Source organism: Oscarella lobularis, chromosome 3 (genome assembly GCF_947507565.1).
Source record: "Oscarella lobularis chromosome 3, ooOscLobu1.1, whole genome shotgun sequence".
NCBI classification, from domain to species: Eukaryota; Metazoa; Porifera; class Homoscleromorpha; order Homosclerophorida; family Oscarellidae; genus Oscarella; species Oscarella lobularis.
The window spans coordinates 2884967-2901896 of record NC_089177.1 but is presented as its reverse complement, the minus strand read 5'-3'; the positions used below and the strand labels follow the sequence as shown (position 1 = coordinate 2901896).

Here is a 16930-nt window from a genome sequence, read left to right as displayed (position 1 = left end):
CCCTCTCACCATATAAGGAAGTCGTGTTGATATTTGAAAAACAAACCGACGATTGGGCGACGAATGCAACTAGACGACGACGGCGACGATTTCGATCAAGACGGACGTCGCGCGAGCACCGCGGCGAGCGTCGACTCGCCGCACTCGCGCGAAACGGGCTCGCCCGATCCGACGGGAAGTTCGAACGCGGCGGCGTCGAGTCGACACGAAAAATCTCTCGGTCTTCTCACTTCGCGTTTCGTTTCCCTACTCCAACAAGCGCCAGACGGCGTCCTCGATCTAAAACACGTGAGATAGGGCTTCGGTTCGTTTTTTTTTGAATTCGAGTTGATACAAATGTGTATAAAGGCGGCGGACACGTTGGCCGTGCGACAGAAGCGGCGGATATACGACATAACGAACGTTCTCGAAGGAATTGGGCTAATTGAGAAAAAATCTAAAAATAGTATCCAATGGAAGTGCGTGTTTTTTTTTCGCGGAGGGAGTCCTAGGAATTCACGCGTAACGTCTTTTTAGAGGAGCGGGGCCCGGATCGAATTCTGCTGAAATTACGTCGCGCTCAAGGTCGCTAAAGAACAAATTGCAACAACTCGAAGATGAGGAGCGGGATTTGGACGAGAAGCGTTCCTGGTTGCAACAGAGTCTGAGAAACGTCTCCGAGGACACGACCAATGATCAATACGCCTACATCACGCACGACGATCTTTGTCATATACAGGACTTTCAAGGAAAAACGATTTTAGCTGTACAGGCACCGTCTGGCACCGAGCTCGAAGTGCCCCTGGCAACGCCACACACAGGGGTACCGTGATTTCATCTCTAAATCATTGATTAGGAGGAGGGGGCTGATTTAGGATTTTGGGAATGGTAGCAATCACCTGTGTCAGATACATTTGAAGAGTCACAATGGGCCGATCAACGTACTTCTTGTGGATCAAGACGAGGCTCTGTCTAGCGTCTTGGAACTTTCGCAGGCTTCCATGGGTGAGTTCTTTTCTCGGTTTGCTTCATTTCTCGAGTCTTTGTCTCTCTGTGTGAAGTTGATATCGAGGAAATGAATACTGAGCCGTCGTCAATGACGACTGAAGGCCAACCGTTGCCAACTGACGTCTCTCCTATGTTATCATCGGCAAGAGGTAATGAATTTCTTTCTTGAGACGAAATTATGACGCTAATTCTTTAGGAGCTGAAAGGGAATCGTCTCAAAAAAGTGCTCACATGGACGGTGAGCCCATCTTCTCCACAATGAAGTATTCTAATTTGTGTTGCCCAGGTGTCGACTTAGGAAAAGATCTGCTAGACGAAATTATGGCTCAAGAAGGTCGGCGTTGTTTTCTTCTCCAAGACGTCCCTCCGCACTCTTCTTTTCTAGGCTTCGCTCCACTGCTGAGGCTGTCTCCTCCACCGGCCGATCAAGACTATTTCTTCAATCTGGAAGAGTCGGAAGGCGTGTGCGATCTCTTTGACGTACCCGGCAGCGGTCAGACGTCGTTCAACCAGCCGACATCTGTAGCGTAGGGGAAGACCTGTATGAACACAGTATAGAGGGGTCCCAATGTGTACATGCAAGCGGTGGCTTAATTATAATAAAGATTATACATCACTGACTTACGTGTCTTCGATACTAGTAGTCCTTTCCACTGCGCTATTCGAACTCAACACTGACGTCACTACTTATTCTAGATTTGCTTCCTATGCGACAACATGTTCGTTGCGGCTCTCTCGCTGTTTTTCGTCTCTTTCTTCTTTGGCTTGGCTAACTTCGACTTGCTCTCTTTCCCGCGATGTAGCCCAAAGCGATGCAGACGACTGCGGATAGAAGGACAACTCCTACGACCACAGCGAGACCGTCTCCGAAGTCGAATTTGTGAGCAGTCACCGGAACGCTGTGCAGCAACACTTGAAAGAGCAGCAGAAAAGCGCTACAGCGAGCAAACAATCCCATACTTCTCGGGTGACCTAGTATGTGTGAATATCAACCACTTGGCGAACGTAATGCACCGCCAAATGCAGACTCAATGAGCACATTGAAGGACTCTACAAAAAAAGGTTAGTTTTCCTTGACATGTTTCTCGCAGATAGCTCCTCCGTCTTTGGTCAGTTTTTTCGTATAAGACGATTTTTTAGACCACAAGTAGCTTTTCCACGGCATCCATATTGAATTGTGATCAATGATAAACTTTGGCCCGTCATTTCCAACAAACAGGTAGTTTTTGCCTACTTCAACTTTGGGGCAGTGACATGCACCTCTTTTCCAAATGACCAACTTGACGTCCTTGTTGAAATTGTAATCTCGTATGCCCGTCTTGATCTCACGCAAGAGCTTCACGGTAATCTTTGTCCATCCGTTGTCACACAGCGTTTCCACTTTGTCTACTCTAACTTGATAGGCTGAAAATGAATGAAAATTAAATACTGCACTACTGTAAATTCAAATAATCTTCTTACCAAAATGCCCAAGGCAGGAGGCTCTAACTAATTCATCTCTTGTTATATCTCTTTTATCTGGTTTTTGATTTGACTGGAGCAATGTATTTTTTCCCTTCTTACCTAATCGTAGGAACAAAAATTCAGCATGGAGCGAAACGCTATATAGCAGAAACTCACGGCAAGTTGCAGGCTCGCCCACATAATAAGGACTGCTTTTCGTTTTTTCATAAACGTAACTGTAACAAGCAGGACATCTTCCTACATTGACACACGTTTTGTGAAAAGAATATAAATGACTTTAATTAATAATCAACTACCTGCTCCACATACACACGATTTTTTGAAGCACAGTGTGTCAAGTAGGGGACTGGTCTTTTCTGGAGCATAGAATTTAGTACAGTTGTCATCTAAAGAAGACGACTAAGACTGCGGAAAATATTTTTTGAAAGTCTTGCTTGCCTGGATTGTAGTAATCGTACACGCGGACTGTCGCCGGTTGAACAAAACCGACTTTTTGAAAACGTTTTGCTTTGAAGTTCAGGCACATTTTGGAGTTCTTAATCTATTTATCCAAAATTCCAAACAACATCTTTCTAATAAGCTCAAACAGCCAACCTGTTCAAGATAAAGCTTGAGAACTCGTCCCACGCTTTCGTATCTTTTGACGCCAAGGTTCGGAAGATTGAGAAGTGCCTATTAAACAAATTTTATTTAAAAAATATACGTATATAGCTATGCTTCTGTGTCTCACCTTCAACGAAACGTCGGAAGCTTTGAATCCCGAAAAGAGTTCGATCTCGATCACTGACATCATTGTCGGAGTTTTGGTTCGATGTCTAGTAAAAACCTTAATTAAAATTTGCGACTAATGATCCGAATCGCGGTTCTACTTGACGCAGAGAGAAATAGATAATTGTTCCTTCTTTTCTTTAAGCTCGTTCTTTACCGTGATGTCAAAGTTGCACGTCTTCTCAGCAAGCAAGCTGTTATAGCTTAATCCTGCCTATAATTATGTACGATAAAATGAGACTAAAAGCACGCCACTATCTACAGTATTTTACCTGAACTAGAGCCGTTCCTTTGCCCGTTGTCACTACAGTCACATTGCCCCCAACAGGAACTTCAATTTGATGTCGAACGTTGGCGCTTTCACTGGCGACGTTCACATTAAAGACTTTGCCTCCAGCAGTTATGTTAAAAATCAGATTTGTAGCTCTGCCAAAGTTCTCTTCAGCAAACGTAGAAAGAGCTTGAATAGCGAGTATCGTGTCCTATATAAAATACCGTGACAAGGAATTCTTTATCAAAATAGTACATACCTGAGTTGATGTAAAGCCTCCATCGGGATTTCTCACTGACGTGATCCAGTTGATGATTTTCTCCGCTGTCTTGTAGTCTCCAAGGCACATGTAAGCCAAACCGGTGTAACTTGCAGTTTCTGTAGCAATGCTTCTCGTAGGAGAATGAGAAGTCCAGTCCAGCATATTCCGGTCTGCACGAAACATTGACAGAAGTCACTACTATATAGAAAGAGCTCTTACTTCTATCAACTGATGCACAGGAATGCAAATCTTCTAAAGTGCTTCGAGCTAACCGTTTTTCTCCACCAAGGCAGTACGTGTACGCCGCTAGTGATTTAAAGAATGAACTGCTACAGGACTTTTCGCGTCGAAGGCACGACGTAACGTAATCAAAAGCCTGCCTCTCAACAATTTGCCCAACCTGTATAAGACATCAAAGGTTACAAGATGTATGCGTGGTGCAAGTGCCGGGAAAAACACCTGCGTATTGCCGTATGAGCATTCAAGCATCGAAATTAGGATAAAGGCTGTCAACGAGCAGGATGACGCCGACGAGACTCCTCCCTGAAAATCAATTTCAAAAAAGGATTCGCGCTTTCCAATTTGGCGTCAAATACCGTCATTTCTTGGTGAATGACTCGGCCCGTCTCTTCGAACTGTCCAGTTACGCGATTCTGTTTCGTGACAAGCCACCTGAGTGCATCGTCTATCATCATCGAATCAATGGTGATGCCTTCGACGGCACGAGCTTGACATAGAGTTCTGGCAACAAATGCCGTGAGCCTTTTTCGTAAAGACGTTAGCCAGAGTGCAAAAGAGAAGAGATCTTATAACCATGTGCTTCCAGGGTGATCGTCGTCGTCACCAAATGCACTGAAAGAACCTTTATCCGAGAGAGGAGTCTTTCTTCTGTAGTTGAGCTGCCTTTCGTATCCTAAATAGAACGTTTACTGTAGTTTACGCTCTGCTTACTGGTTGGCTACCTTCTTGTATCCAATCAATGGCGGATTTCTTCAAGCCAGGAGTAAGCTGATCTGTGTGGTTGAGATACCGAAGAACCATTATGTTTGGAGACAAGCGAAGCAAATTTTGTTCCCCACAGCCATAAGGCTGCGCAATGAGACTTCCAAGATGCGATACAACGGCCATTGGACTGAGCAAATTTCCTAGACAATATTCACCATAAAAATGTCGTCTACTCTATGCGTACAATCAAAATACCTGTTATGTACAAGTGACCCAAAGCCGAATCTTTTACAGTGTCTCGAGGAAGTGAGAAGTCAAACACAACGTTTTTTCCCTTGTCGTCTAGAAAAGATATTTTGCATGGTAGTACTAAAAACTCTAATGTTTCAACCTTCTGGATCAACAGCATACGTTTGTCCAATTCTTTTCTCTATGCCTTCCGGCTGTTCATTATCATCATTATGAGAAACAATTGCATAAAATCCGCACGAACATACCTCTACTCTAACGTTCTTCGTTACTTTCTCAGAATAGAAGAATCCTCTTAGAACTGCCGAAATACTCACTTCTCCAACTTCGAGAGGTACAACTGAAAAGAGGGCCACTCTGCTAGATTCTGCCGGAATGTCCATCGTGACTCGGTCGGTCTCAGATCCTGTTCCAGCGCTGGTGCAGACAGAGTCGTCCTTAGAATCTAGTTCAACGGTCACCTACGCGAAACGCCACTTTTCAGACACGTTACTAAAAACCAAATTGTACATACATTAGACTGCACTTGTTTGTTGTAATTGAAAACGACAGCTTTTACTAAGAACTGTTCTCCTCTTTTGACCGAGTAAGGAAGGATGAGATCAAGAAATTGCGATCGAAACGCGGTGATACTGGCTTCTTCTGCAACGCCGAAGAGTCCGGTCGGCGAAGTTCCTATGGCTCTGATTTGCCACGTTGTAATACTGTCTGGAAGGGTGATTAGCTTTGATGCCGATCCATCATCACTATATACGTTCTAACTTATCAAGCGATGATAGTTGAATTGTAAACTATATACCCTATGATAATCTTTTCTTGCCATGATTCTGGAAAATTAGAGCGAAAAATCGTGACAGGTGCAAATTCGGTGCTCAATCCGCCCAGTGCTCTTGCTCGTACATCTAAGAACTCTATTTTTATGACAAATCATTATTTCAAAGAGCGACATTACCTCCCTCTTCAACGCATTCGCCATTTGCCTTGGCATCGTGACAACAGCGCACGTAAGCAGTCATGCATTCGTCGGTCAGCGACCCGAGTTCTTTCAGCGCTTTTCCTTTACCATCGCAGTCTTTTTCCTCGTCAGCAATGCAGAATTCCTTTCCCATATCGCAACATTCTACTGAAAAAATTATAACCAAAAACGCACGTTCTCTATACAATACGTTCTAAATTGGACATTTTCTCTTCCACCGAAAGAGGCTCCAAAACATCTGTAGCGACAGTTTAGCACACTCTTTATTAATGAAAGCGGCTTACGCAAGGAGGATCCAGCCGTCATGGCTCGAGTGGTAATACCAAGCCCAGAGTTCTAAGTATCACACATGCTCGTCAAATCAGAATTCTGCTATCAAACGAACTTGAAACATTTCCAAAGATGTACGGCCGCCGACAGCAAGACACTGGCAAAATTGTCCATAGCAAGCAGTATTGGCTTCAGATACATTAACCTAAGACAACAAAACATAAACGCGTGATAGTGATTATGCCAAAGAGAGACGGTACTTCAGAACGTTGACTATCTTTGACCAAATATTGCACCGCCTTGTCAACGCCGGTTAGGGTGACCACCGATTTAGCCTGACCAGTAAATTTAAATTTCACTTCGGTGCCAGGCTGAACGTGTCCCTGCTGTTCGATTTCCACAGCAATCTATTTTTTGTCGGCTTAGGTGAGTAGGTGAATATTGGCGTTCATGTGCTTACATTATTAGGATAGGCTTCCTGGGTGTATATCGGAGCATGGTCTGCTACCACGACGCCATCCTTTTGGTAGAATACTACGAGGTAGCAACAGGGCTGCATAACGGGAGAGATGGCTATCGGGATGGTGGTTGGCCAGGCTATGGCGTTGCGACACTTCTTGTTAATTATCAGCCCATGGCAAGTCACCTACCCACAGTAACATAGAAAGCGAATTGCTTCATCTCTATTCTCTTACAAAGTAACAAAGACTAGGCGGCAAATCCACGTGAGACGACGTCACTTGAAACTCGACGTCGCCACAGCCAGACTTTTTGAAACATATCTGAAACAAACAAGTCACAGTTAGTTGCAGAGTAAAAATCCTGAATACGTCTTTACAGGAAATTTAGTCCTCCGCCTACGTATGGATATGTATCGATCATTGAGAGAAGACGTTTCTGGAAGTAAAGTCAAGTAAACCGGCTCTTCATCTTCTGCTTTCAACTGCAGACGTGCAAGTTATACTAGACTTCAAAAACGAAAACACTCTTACTTCCAAATGAAGCTCTTTCGTAAGCCTGGGAACGTCTACGTAAAAATCAGCAAGTCCCAACTCGTCGCACAGTCTTTGCTGGCTGTCTCTGCCCGCAAACTCGACTGGCTTAATGCCACCGTTCTCGCTGACAGTTTTTGCCTTCAGCCCTACTTTTGAACCCGGAATAGGTTCACCTATTGCACTGCGCACCAGGACCTGCACGAACTCGTAACTCGGCTTGTCAAATTGATGTTAGCCAGAGTCAAACCTCGAGGTGATAGGGAAGGCCTGGCTTGAAATACTTTCGATTCCTCGATACGTCGAGAAAAAAGGTCTTTTTCGAGAAGACGAGCGTGTTGTCAGTAGCTTTCTCCTCGTCGCCTGTCTCTGCTTCCTTGACGTAAGCAGTGACGCGTAGTCGTCCTCCGACGGGAAATGACTTATAGGGAAGGCTCTGAATAGTATCATTGACGTTGATTTCGAAATCTGCTCTTCCGTTTATAAGCTAACATTTTAGAAAACACGTCAATGAATGAGCAACGTTCTTATTTGACTGTGATTACGTCTTCGGTGAATTTTGTGCTGCTTCTTCGATAGAGAGGTCTGTAAATGTTCTCATACTGAACTCCAAATGCTAAAGAAGCTACGCCGCTGACCGGTTTACCGTACGAGTACCTGTACAAAATATTCGACATCATTTGTAGAGATTCCTTATTGCATTTACTTGGATTCGACTTCAACAGTAAATTCTCCTGTAGAAGCGGTCACAGAGCCAGGCAATATAATTCTAACGTCAAAACGCGGTAGGACTTGAAGAACAAAATGTCATTGAATCGTTTTCAAAGAGAAGATGATGACTCACCGTATTCTCTGACTTCAAACGTTTGGGAACCAGTAACATTTAGCTAAGAAAGAATCTAAGATGAAAGAGAGACTATGCTACCAGGCGCTGTTTGCTTACTCCTGATCTATCCCTGCCATGGGCCTCAAGAGTCCAATGCCCCAGTTGGGGTTCAGCATTGATAGAAAACGTCAAAGGTATAATTTCTATTGAAGAAAAACAGTAAAACAACTGCTCTGGGTGACCCTGCAAAAATACCGTTATCCTGGCGCAAATTTGAAAATCTTCTTATGATAATCCCGTCAGGGTTCTACAACTACCGCATCAGAACTCAATTTTATGACTATTGTAAGCGTACTTTGACGTCGACGTCGAAATTCAGATGATGACATACGAATTTATAATCCAAACCGGCCAAATTGATTTTCACTGCGGTAGAGTACAAAATAACCTCTATATCAAACACTCAATCCTGTTGCTAGCACCTTTCTGCCCGGGCGTGTAAATAGGCTTATCCGTAAAGATTCGAAACGACGCTCCACTGCAGTCGACTTGAAGAGAAAATTCCTTTCTCAAGCCGAGCTTGAAGGAAAGAACGACGAGACGCATCTGCACGTCGCAGGGCGACTTCTTTTCGTGCGGGTTCATATCAGCCAACGAGAACTGCGAAGACAAATGCACGCAAGTCGAGAATTCGGACGCGCTAGACTATACGTTGATTCGAAAGGAGTCCGCAACACCTGAAAAGCCTTAGTTATGATGCGAGTGAGAGGAACAATGGGTGCTATCACTCGCCTGGGGCGAAGGATGCTCTCTCGTGGAAGAAAAGGTAATTGCCATCGTAGAGCTGCAATGTGAGTGAGAGGTTCTCGTTGCCCGAAACGAAAACGAAGACGGGCGTTTCGAAGCCCAGTCGAACGGAGCTTGGCGCCGCGACGACGAAGTCGCTTTTTCTGCTCGAGTTTGCACGCTTTGGTGAAAGTGGCAACGCAACGAGCAGTCTTACTGCGTGTGAGCACAGGAGAGAAGGCCGCACAGCAATGCTATCGTGGCAAAATAGGTGAGTCCTGACATGTTTACACGCAGGGGGAGAGTGAGCGCAATGGGCTGCAATTAGATCACATCCTTGCTTTATCCACGCCGGCTAATTGAGAAATTCGATTAGCTAAAGGAGGAAAAGCTACGACAAATCAAGGGCCGGCTTTTATAGTGGTTAGTCTGCGCAAAGACGCGCACAGACCGCGCACATAAAGGGGCGTCACACCTTCTCGCGGGATGGGTTACAAGACAATCAGGGCTGGCCAAAAGGCACTGATCTTTAACGAACTCGGCGAGGGAAGAGTCGTGAAGGGTCCACGACGGGTAAGACAAGAAATAACTCTATTTCGGGCTTACGCATCATCTCGACGTCCAAAGATCTGGCTGCAGAGAACCGAGACATTTCAACTGCTCAAAGTTCACATTGCCAGCCAAGCTCAGTACCTCGAAGTGAGAGACAAAGAGGGGCGTGTCACTAATCACTCAGGGTAAAAGTTCTATTTACCTCTCCGCGTGGCGAATTCGACCTTTTCATCTCTCCAGTCCGTGCCAGATGTATCTGAATCCCCTTGAGCACGATTCGATCGTCACGCGTGACGCAATGAGACTCACAGCCGACGAGATGCTGGTCGTCTACAAGCAAGAAGATGATAAAATCGAACGTCGTCTTCTATATGGACCAGCTATGTTTGTGCCGTCAGCGCACGAATGGTAAAAGTTCCCTCCCTTTTAGATCTAAACTTATAGGTACCTCTTAGGCTGCATGAGTTCCAATGGCATGGTGTCGATTCTAAAGACAAAACCAGGTGGATTCCTAATGATCATACTTTTCGTAAATTGAGCGCAATTCCTGGACAGATGTACTACAATGTATGCCATAGCCAATGGGTAAATAAAATTGTCTAACTGAAATAATGTTTAGGTTCGAGATGTAAGCAAATAACGTTTTTTTGGTGAGCCTACTTCAATGGATCGTAATGTAGGTTCGAACTAATGACGACGTGGTAATGAGAGTCAAACTCATGCTTTTCTATGAGTTGTCAGAGCCGGAAGTCATGGTACAATTCTCTGCTGACTATATCCAGCAAGTCTGACTGATGTCTCTTTTCTTAGCTCAATATAACACATGATCCAATAGCGGACTTTATCAAGTAAAGAGACATCAACTGTATCCTAGAGTACTAGAACCTCGTTTTCTGTTTAGTGCTGTCTGCTCTGATGTGATAGCCTTTGCTTCTCAACTTAGGTATTGTACTGTTTAGCTAGCTCCCCTCACGCGCCCATGTATAACAAATACTACTTACCAGCTACGCCGAGTTTCACAAGCAGACTAGCTTCCTGAGCAAAAAGGAAACGTACCCCCAGCTCTGCCAGAGAGCCAAACGCATTGGCTACGACATAACGCAAGTCGTGTATCGTGGGTACCACGCGAGCGAGAACACGCAGGTGAAGAAATGCACTCCCGATTTTCTCTTCTAGACGTGATACGTTCCCTTTGTTTAGCACCTTCAAGACGCCGCAATAGAAACGCGCACTCAGCGACGTATCAATACGGAAATTGAAGGAGAGAAGGCGAAGCTCGCTAGCTTCAAGCTCAATAAAGAACTCAGTCGCACGGCCAAACGTATGCTGATATGTATCGGCTTACTTTGATCATAAAAACGTTGATTCAGGACAAGAAATCCAGACGGCCAAGTCAGAGCATCGTCAGGAAGTAGAGAAAAGAATGCAGTCAGTAGAAATTGAGAAAGAGCAAAGACGCCACGCCGCTCAACTCCTTAGGGACGCAAAAGACAGAGAAGTAAGTGACTGTACATATGTACAGTAGTCTGCTTTTTGAGTTGTTACCTGTTCTGCTCCCTTTGTCTAGGAACTGATGAAGCTGGAAGCGGAGGCTAAGCGACAGGAACTTGGCTTTTTGTTTCAACTGAAAGAACTTGGCGTTGATCTCACCCACTATCTGGTCAACCAAAATCCTACAAAGATATCGGAAGAGCTCCAGATCGTAAAGGAGGAGTGAACCGTTCAATTGATAAAACGGATTTTTCCTTTCTCTATGTGTCAATTTAAATCACTTAACGTCTCTGGTAGACTTGTGTTTCGCGTCTCTGGTAGAAATGGCAGCGTAGCCGCGAGAAATAGTGTTGTACCAGCAAACACAATAAACGGCAGCGGCTCATAAAAATCTCTCTATAACACGTAAAGATGCCACACATCTCTTTACTCTAGCATTACTTACCAGCATCAAAACGTACGGTAATATGATACCCCCGAGCCGAGCAGCTATGGAATTGATTCCTAGTATAAAACTCCTGCGCAACAAGTAGCGCAGTTACGCAAAAAACCTCTCATTTTTAGTACTTCATACCGAACTTCCGTTGGAGCGAGTTCCCCCGTATAAATGTAGGCATTGGCAAAGAGAGCTGATACTGAGAATTTCCCCAGGATGGAGACTGTCAAAAGGAGCTGACCAGAATTGGAATTCTCTTCAATTAGAAAAAACAAATAAATATTTGAAAATGCTTCCTACTGATAACGCCGTACTACTTCGGGAGAAGAAAGCGGCCAGACAAAGAAAGACGGCTGTCAAGACTGCAAACGAAATGTTGCTCTTTTTCCGGCCTTGCCTTAATAAGACACATCAATAATATATCTCTTTGAGTGCTACTCAGTTGGCTTCCTACTTCTTAAGCAGGTAACTAGATACCACCAGACTCGGCAACTCGGCTAAAGCTGAAGCCAGGTAGCTCACATAGAGTGAAGAACCCAAATTCGCATTCATCGACAAACCGTAGTAGACCAAAGAAGAAACGAACCTAAGGATACGAGACGACGACTAAATATTAGAGATTTGACTCGTCTGTCTCCTACCACAAGTACGCAGTTATGCAAAGTCTCCTTCTCGCTTCTCGATGCACAAGAATGTCAATGAGCCCAGAACGCTTTGCTACCGTCTTTCCTTCTTTTCTTGAGAGAGGTGAGACAATGAGATTCTCTCTGCTAATAGAGCTGCCATTCACTGCAGCCATTTTTTTCAGTAAAGCCTCGTATTCAACTTTTCGGTTTTGAAGGAGAAGCCAACGAGGAGATTCCGGCAAAAACCTAAACATTCCTTTCTTTTGACAAACAACATCGTATGAATGTCTCACCGCCATAAAATAAAAAAGAAAGCGACGCCGGGAACTGCCGTCACGGCAGAAAGCCTACGCCAATTCTTGACGCTCATCGCAACAAGGCCAAGAATAATCATTCCAAAAGTGAATGACGACTGAACGAAATTCTGAGCAGATTCGCGGCTCGAGGGTCCAACGATCTCGCCCACAATAACAAAGCTAGTGGAAAGTAGGGAGCTCGACGAAAATCCAGCAAAGAGACGAAGAAAAACATAGAAACTGTAACTCGGCGCCAGAACAGTGAGAAAAATAGACAAATCCGTAAGAATAAAGGACGTAAGGACGGTGAAACGTCGACCCCAACGATCAGAAATCCAACCAAAGAGAAAGGAGCCTACGCCTACGCCAACGAAATACGCAGACGTCGATAATCCCATCTTCCACTTGTCACTGCAGATGATGTTCCACTAAGGAGTAAAATTCCTGCTACTATCATCACAGGGCCATAGACTCACCTCGTTCACGACTGTATCTCTCTTTAGGGTGTAACCGATCTCGCAAGTGCCATTTTCCCACTGTCGGCAAGCGACGTCGTCGGGTGACAACGCAGGCGACTGGGGCGGCGGCGCGGCGCCCACGCAAGTCCACGATGTCGGCTCGGTTTCGGCAAAGAAGCCGAGTAGCGTCACGTTTCCCGTTATCGTGCAAGAAACGAAGATTGCTATGATGACGAGTTTCTGATAGCGTCCGAACTCTCCGACTTGGCTGAGTGCATCGTCTAAGGACATTTCTCGCGTTCTTTCTCGTCCCGGATGTGACAAAAAAGAATCAATATCGGATATATACATGTACATATGGGTTATACATCCTCTTGTGTATCATTAAGATTTTTACCAATTAAGTCGTCAGATAAAGTGACGCCGAGTTGAGCGAATTTGCTATCATAAGGCCGAGCTAGGCATGCGAATGACAACGTTGGCAGCGGATGGCATCCGAATGCGCCCTCCATCTCACACGTGTCATTGATCGACGTCTGAATGGGTCGATGAGGCGTGGAGGTGAGCCAAAGAAACCCCGATCCTTGAAAGACTTTCTCCTCGTCTTTCTTTTGATTCAATACAATTTTCACTTTATCGGTGCCATTCCCACTCGTCTCATTAGAGGAAACGCTAACGGTTGAATTGCCCTTGACAACCTTAACTTGAAAACCCATCTGCTCCGCAAGATTCGAAAGCAACTCGCCAAAGGCATTGGGCAAGGCCACCGACTCGGCTTCCAGTACGTCATCAATAGAAAAATCAGACTCACCGTCCTCATCGTTCTCCGTCATCCAGTCCTCGCCGTAAGGCCGACAACAGCTCAGAGCCCCAACGTTAATCGGATGCGCTTCCGTATTGAAAAGATAGCCGCCGACGCCCAAATCGCAGCCGGATTCGGGATCGACGGGCAATCTCTCGTAGTCGTCCTTGCTCAAGTCGGTCACGTCTTTGTGAAGGAAGTGATCTGGATCGAAAAGCAGATAGAGATACTTTGTCGTTTCCGAGAGAAAGAATGACTCCATGCGATCCTCCAGTTCGTGCGTGACAACGCTCCTAAACTAAAGCACCAACGTATTAGATATTTTATCTTAGGATCGATTCCGTTCATTTTACTGTGGCGTATCCACAAGGCACTCTCGCTGAAGATTCGATAGACTCGAGTACATTGCGTCCCATCTCCAGCCAGTAGCTATCCTTCGTAGCTTGATACAAATACATCAGACTCTCGACCAATTCTACGCAAGAAGGCAACGTAATGAATGCAATCTCAGGGTACTGCCGAGAATTTTTTCAGTGTGGGAAGGTGTGGAAGGATAGACATAATACGCAATTTTAAAATGTCGCTAATTTTTATGCGCGAGTGGCGTTCCTTGCGCCTGAACCGCAAGCGTCGCTCGCGCGCAACGAACGGGAGACACTTGCCCCTCGAAAGTAGGCGTTCCCGCCAACATTACAAAGTACTTTTTATGCGAGAGTGGCGTTCCTTGCGCCTGAACCGCAAGCGTCGCTCGCGCGCAACGAAAGGGAGACACTTGCCCCTCGAAAGTGGGCGTTCCCGCCAACATTACAAAGTACTTTTTATGCGCGAGTGGCGTTCCTTGCGCCTGAACCGCAAGCGTCGCTCGCGCGCAACGAAAGGGAGACACTTGCCCCTCGAAAGTGGGCGTTCCCGCCAACATTACAAAGTACCTTTTATGCGAGGGTGGCGTTCCTTGCGCCTGAACCGCAAGCGTCGCTCGCGCGCAACGAAAGGGAGACACTTGCCCCTCGAAAGTGGGCGTTCCCGCCAACATTACAAAGTACTTTTTATGCGCGAGTGGCGTTCCTTGCGCCTGAACCGCAAGCGTCGCTCGCGCGCAACGAATTGAAGACACTTGTCACAGTAAAGTTATTGAGTTGAGACTGCTAACAATACAAATGCGGTATCTAGTCAAGGTCTTCAACTACGAAAGTCTCGCTCCTTTTCTTCTCTAAACTTACAGTACTAATAATTGAAAAATTCACTCGCAATTGATTTTTCGTTTTGATGCGTTCGTTGCGATGAAATCAAACATGATCCACGCCCCGCAAAAAATGAACGCGATCAAAACGAAAATTCACGCATTTGTCTTGGACCATTTTAAATTTGTTTTGGACGATGTATCCAGCTGTAATTATTGCAAGCTACGGGCTTTCATAACGTTTTGGTAGTATGGGTCGGCGATAGGGGAGTGATCGAGGGTCGGGGCCGACCCATGCCGACCCATGTGGGCAGAACCCTGCAATCTATCGCTCTCCGTCATACCAGGTCGGAGAGGATAGCCTTCCCTGCCGGTGACAGGAAGACCGGCTTTTAGTTCAAGCATTTCGGGCGTCGCTCCAAATCGTTCCCATATCAAATGATAGTTTGAGGCCGTGCGTGCCGCTAGATCAACGTCGCCAACAAGTGTCTGGAAATACGACTAGATACAATCCGCCCTCTTTTGTCTCTTCCATTCTACCTGAAGCCCTGGCCAGAATGCTTCCAATGACTGAAAAACGGTCATCGTGATGTCTGCTGTATCCATTCTAGCCCACATGTACCAGTCTTCTCGTCTGAGTCGCTCATTGATTGCTGAGTAATATTCTAGTTATAGGCTTGTCAAGTTAGTGAGTCTTCTTCAAAGTCTGCCTATCTCTCTTGCCTCGAAATTGGTTGAGAAGGACGGCGTTTCGAAAGAGGACGCCTCCTTTGAGTAAGTACTCGAGATAGGAATCGACGCCTCCGCCAATTCCTGAATCCAGGGCAACCCATTTACCTGTCATGATGTTGATATGATTTCCAACCTTTAATAATGCAGTAAAATCAATAGAAATATTCTATTCCATAGACATACTAATCCTATTTTCGACCGACTTTCCCACAGAGACTTCAACGCTCTCAAAGCCACGCTTTCATATCTAGGATCACCTATGAACATTAGTGAACATTTCGCAAAGTCAATTTCAGATTTTTTACCGCACCTGAAAGACGAGACAATACTCCAAATTCAATAATGAAAGTTCCACAGGACGCTGTGCACGTGACAGTTGTTTCTTCATGCGGAACTCCATATTTCAAATTAACCGTCCCATAAGGAAGACCAGTTGGAGTGTTAAATGCTATATAGAATACATCATTTACATTTACACCACTGGACTGCCATTACATACCAGGCAGAAGCCTATCTGCTACGTCAAGTGCTTTTCTCAGTAGAGGACCGTCACATGGCCAATCTACATCCAAAGAGAGACCCGGCACTTTGTATGCAAGTAGGTGAGCTGAGAGCAATCCTCCGATAACTGAAACAATAGCTTGGCAAATGATGCAATTGATACGCTCTCTTTTTTTACCTCGAATGTTTGTCTCAAACACGGACGCGTTCTTATCAATAGTGAAGTCTATTTTTTCTACCAAATTGTAAATACGTGTGAATTCAGAATAATTTCCGAGCACCTTTGAAATGAAGATATCTTCACTAAAAATTTAATTGACTACTATACGTACTATCAGTGTGTCCATAGCATCAATAAGAGAAAGAGAGTAGCTAAGACATGATTATCACCCCATGTTTCACGTATTTGAGACTTACTTCCCCCAGGTGTCTCGACCAGAGCAAGAGAGGGGTGCCAGCTCGTCTTTGGGATAAGCGTAGTGAATGTAGCTATCGTAGGCGTGATAAAACATCGCTCTCGCTTTTTCTCTAACGCCAGAAGCCGTGAACGACTCGTGGCCATTCGAGCGAGCCCGTTTGCCCGTCTAACCTGTACATCGCCATTTCTTTAGAAGTCATGCTGACTCCATACTTAACGAAAATAAAGTAGAAAGTCAAACAAACGCTTTGTAAACGCATTTTCCGTTATGGTGGAACTGCCAGAACTGCCTGTGGCCGGTTGCCGGTAGGAGCGGCTGTGGGGAACTTGCGATGACGCGTGGGGCGCTGAAATCGGTAGGAGTCGAGTTGTAGTACTGCACCTACTGCACCACACTCTGCACCCGGATTATCCGTGACTGCACAGTACTGCACTTGTTTCTCTCTTAGACACGAACCCCGGATCAAATCAGACCCCGGACCTGTCAGAGGTCAAGGAAAGGGGTCACCGTTAGTGTCACCGTTGACCTCCGTTGACATCACTGGAAGTCATCACTGGGCACTGCTCCCCCGAGACACTGCTTGCTCATTGGATGATTCGAGTAATGAAATTAGCATGTGCCTGGTCTATATAAAAGAGCGC

General features: G+C 45.4%; 5 protein-coding genes across 8 annotated transcripts; 2 read left to right on the top strand and 3 right to left on the bottom strand.

The window, feature by feature from the left end:
- Positions 1-26: 26 nt before the first annotated feature.
- On the top strand, positions 27-1607 carry LOC136184988 (transcription factor E2F5-like). Of its 2 annotated transcripts, XM_065972019.1 has the most exons (8): positions 28-288; positions 349-458; positions 517-802; positions 855-984; positions 1041-1136; positions 1184-1225; positions 1274-1321; positions 1373-1607. In XM_065972019.1, the coding sequence occupies exons 1-8, from the start codon at positions 64-66 to the stop codon at positions 1516-1518; spliced, it is 1083 nt and encodes a 360-aa protein (XP_065828091.1). In that variant the 5' UTR covers positions 28-63; the 3' UTR covers positions 1519-1607. The 2 variants fall into 2 exon arrangements, with proteins under 2 accessions (XP_065828090.1, XP_065828091.1); XM_065972018.1 differs by having other exon boundaries at positions 27-288; positions 1274-1607.
- A 55-nt stretch (positions 1608-1662) lies between these two features.
- LOC136184982 (CD109 antigen-like) lies at positions 1663-9486 on the bottom strand. 2 transcript variants are annotated; one of them, XM_065972009.1, is made up of 41 exons: positions 9403-9486; positions 9014-9151; positions 8803-8960; positions 8722-8747; positions 8493-8670; positions 8366-8436; positions 8266-8317; positions 8128-8213; positions 8029-8071; positions 7891-7975; positions 7730-7841; positions 7435-7671; positions 7185-7382; positions 7031-7135; positions 6888-6974; positions 6653-6838; positions 6453-6599; positions 6308-6397; positions 6207-6258; positions 6113-6160; positions 5899-6066; positions 5746-5848; positions 5461-5692; positions 5195-5407; positions 5089-5140; positions 4953-5039; positions 4715-4897; positions 4566-4665; positions 4349-4514; positions 4212-4295; positions 3972-4152; positions 3750-3922; positions 3492-3701; positions 3321-3433; positions 3182-3266; positions 3046-3123; positions 2890-2992; positions 2748-2837; positions 2608-2688; positions 2449-2550; positions 1663-2391 (listed from the first exon to the last, which is right to left on the bottom strand). In XM_065972009.1, exons 2-41 carry the CDS (start codon positions 9079-9081, stop codon positions 2051-2053), a joined length of 4974 nt encoding a protein of 1657 aa, XP_065828081.1. In that variant the 5' UTR covers positions 9082-9151; positions 9403-9486; the 3' UTR covers positions 1663-2050. The 2 variants fall into 2 exon arrangements, with proteins under 2 accessions (XP_065828081.1, XP_065828080.1); XM_065972008.1 differs by lacking the exon at positions 9403-9486 and having other exon boundaries at positions 9014-9190.
- LOC136184502 (uncharacterized) lies at positions 9230-11135 on the top strand. The gene is made up of 12 exons (XM_065971407.1): positions 9230-9369; positions 9424-9533; positions 9589-9756; positions 9804-9915; positions 9968-9976; positions 10029-10103; positions 10159-10196; positions 10250-10291; positions 10353-10491; positions 10549-10669; positions 10719-10846; positions 10916-11135. Exons 1-12 carry the CDS (start codon positions 9283-9285, stop codon positions 11063-11065), a joined length of 1179 nt encoding a protein of 392 aa, XP_065827479.1. The 5' UTR covers positions 9230-9282; the 3' UTR covers positions 11066-11135.
- On the bottom strand, positions 10899-12946 carry LOC136184986 (solute carrier family 22 member 15-like). 2 transcript variants are annotated; one of them, XM_065972014.1, is made up of 8 exons: positions 12674-12946; positions 12195-12625; positions 11917-12147; positions 11730-11861; positions 11590-11672; positions 11414-11531; positions 11285-11357; positions 10899-11235 (listed from the first exon to the last, which is right to left on the bottom strand). In XM_065972014.1, the coding sequence occupies exons 1-8, from the start codon at positions 12944-12946 to the stop codon at positions 11107-11109; spliced, it is 1470 nt and encodes a 489-aa protein (XP_065828086.1). In that variant the 3' UTR covers positions 10899-11106. The 2 variants fall into 2 exon arrangements, with proteins under 2 accessions (XP_065828086.1, XP_065828087.1); XM_065972015.1 differs by having other exon boundaries at positions 11593-11672.
- On the bottom strand, positions 12936-16715 carry LOC136184984 (ER degradation-enhancing alpha-mannosidase-like protein 2). Its single transcript, XM_065972012.1, has 12 exons — positions 16460-16715; positions 16288-16398; positions 16203-16242; positions 16049-16151; positions 15869-15997; positions 15680-15817; positions 15553-15626; positions 15361-15502; positions 15178-15302; positions 14982-15126; positions 13811-13932; positions 12936-13755 (listed from the first exon to the last, which is right to left on the bottom strand). Exons 1-12 carry the CDS (start codon positions 16546-16548, stop codon positions 13018-13020), a joined length of 1956 nt encoding a protein of 651 aa, XP_065828084.1. The 5' UTR covers positions 16549-16715; the 3' UTR covers positions 12936-13017.
- Positions 16716-16930: the final 215 nt, after the last annotated feature.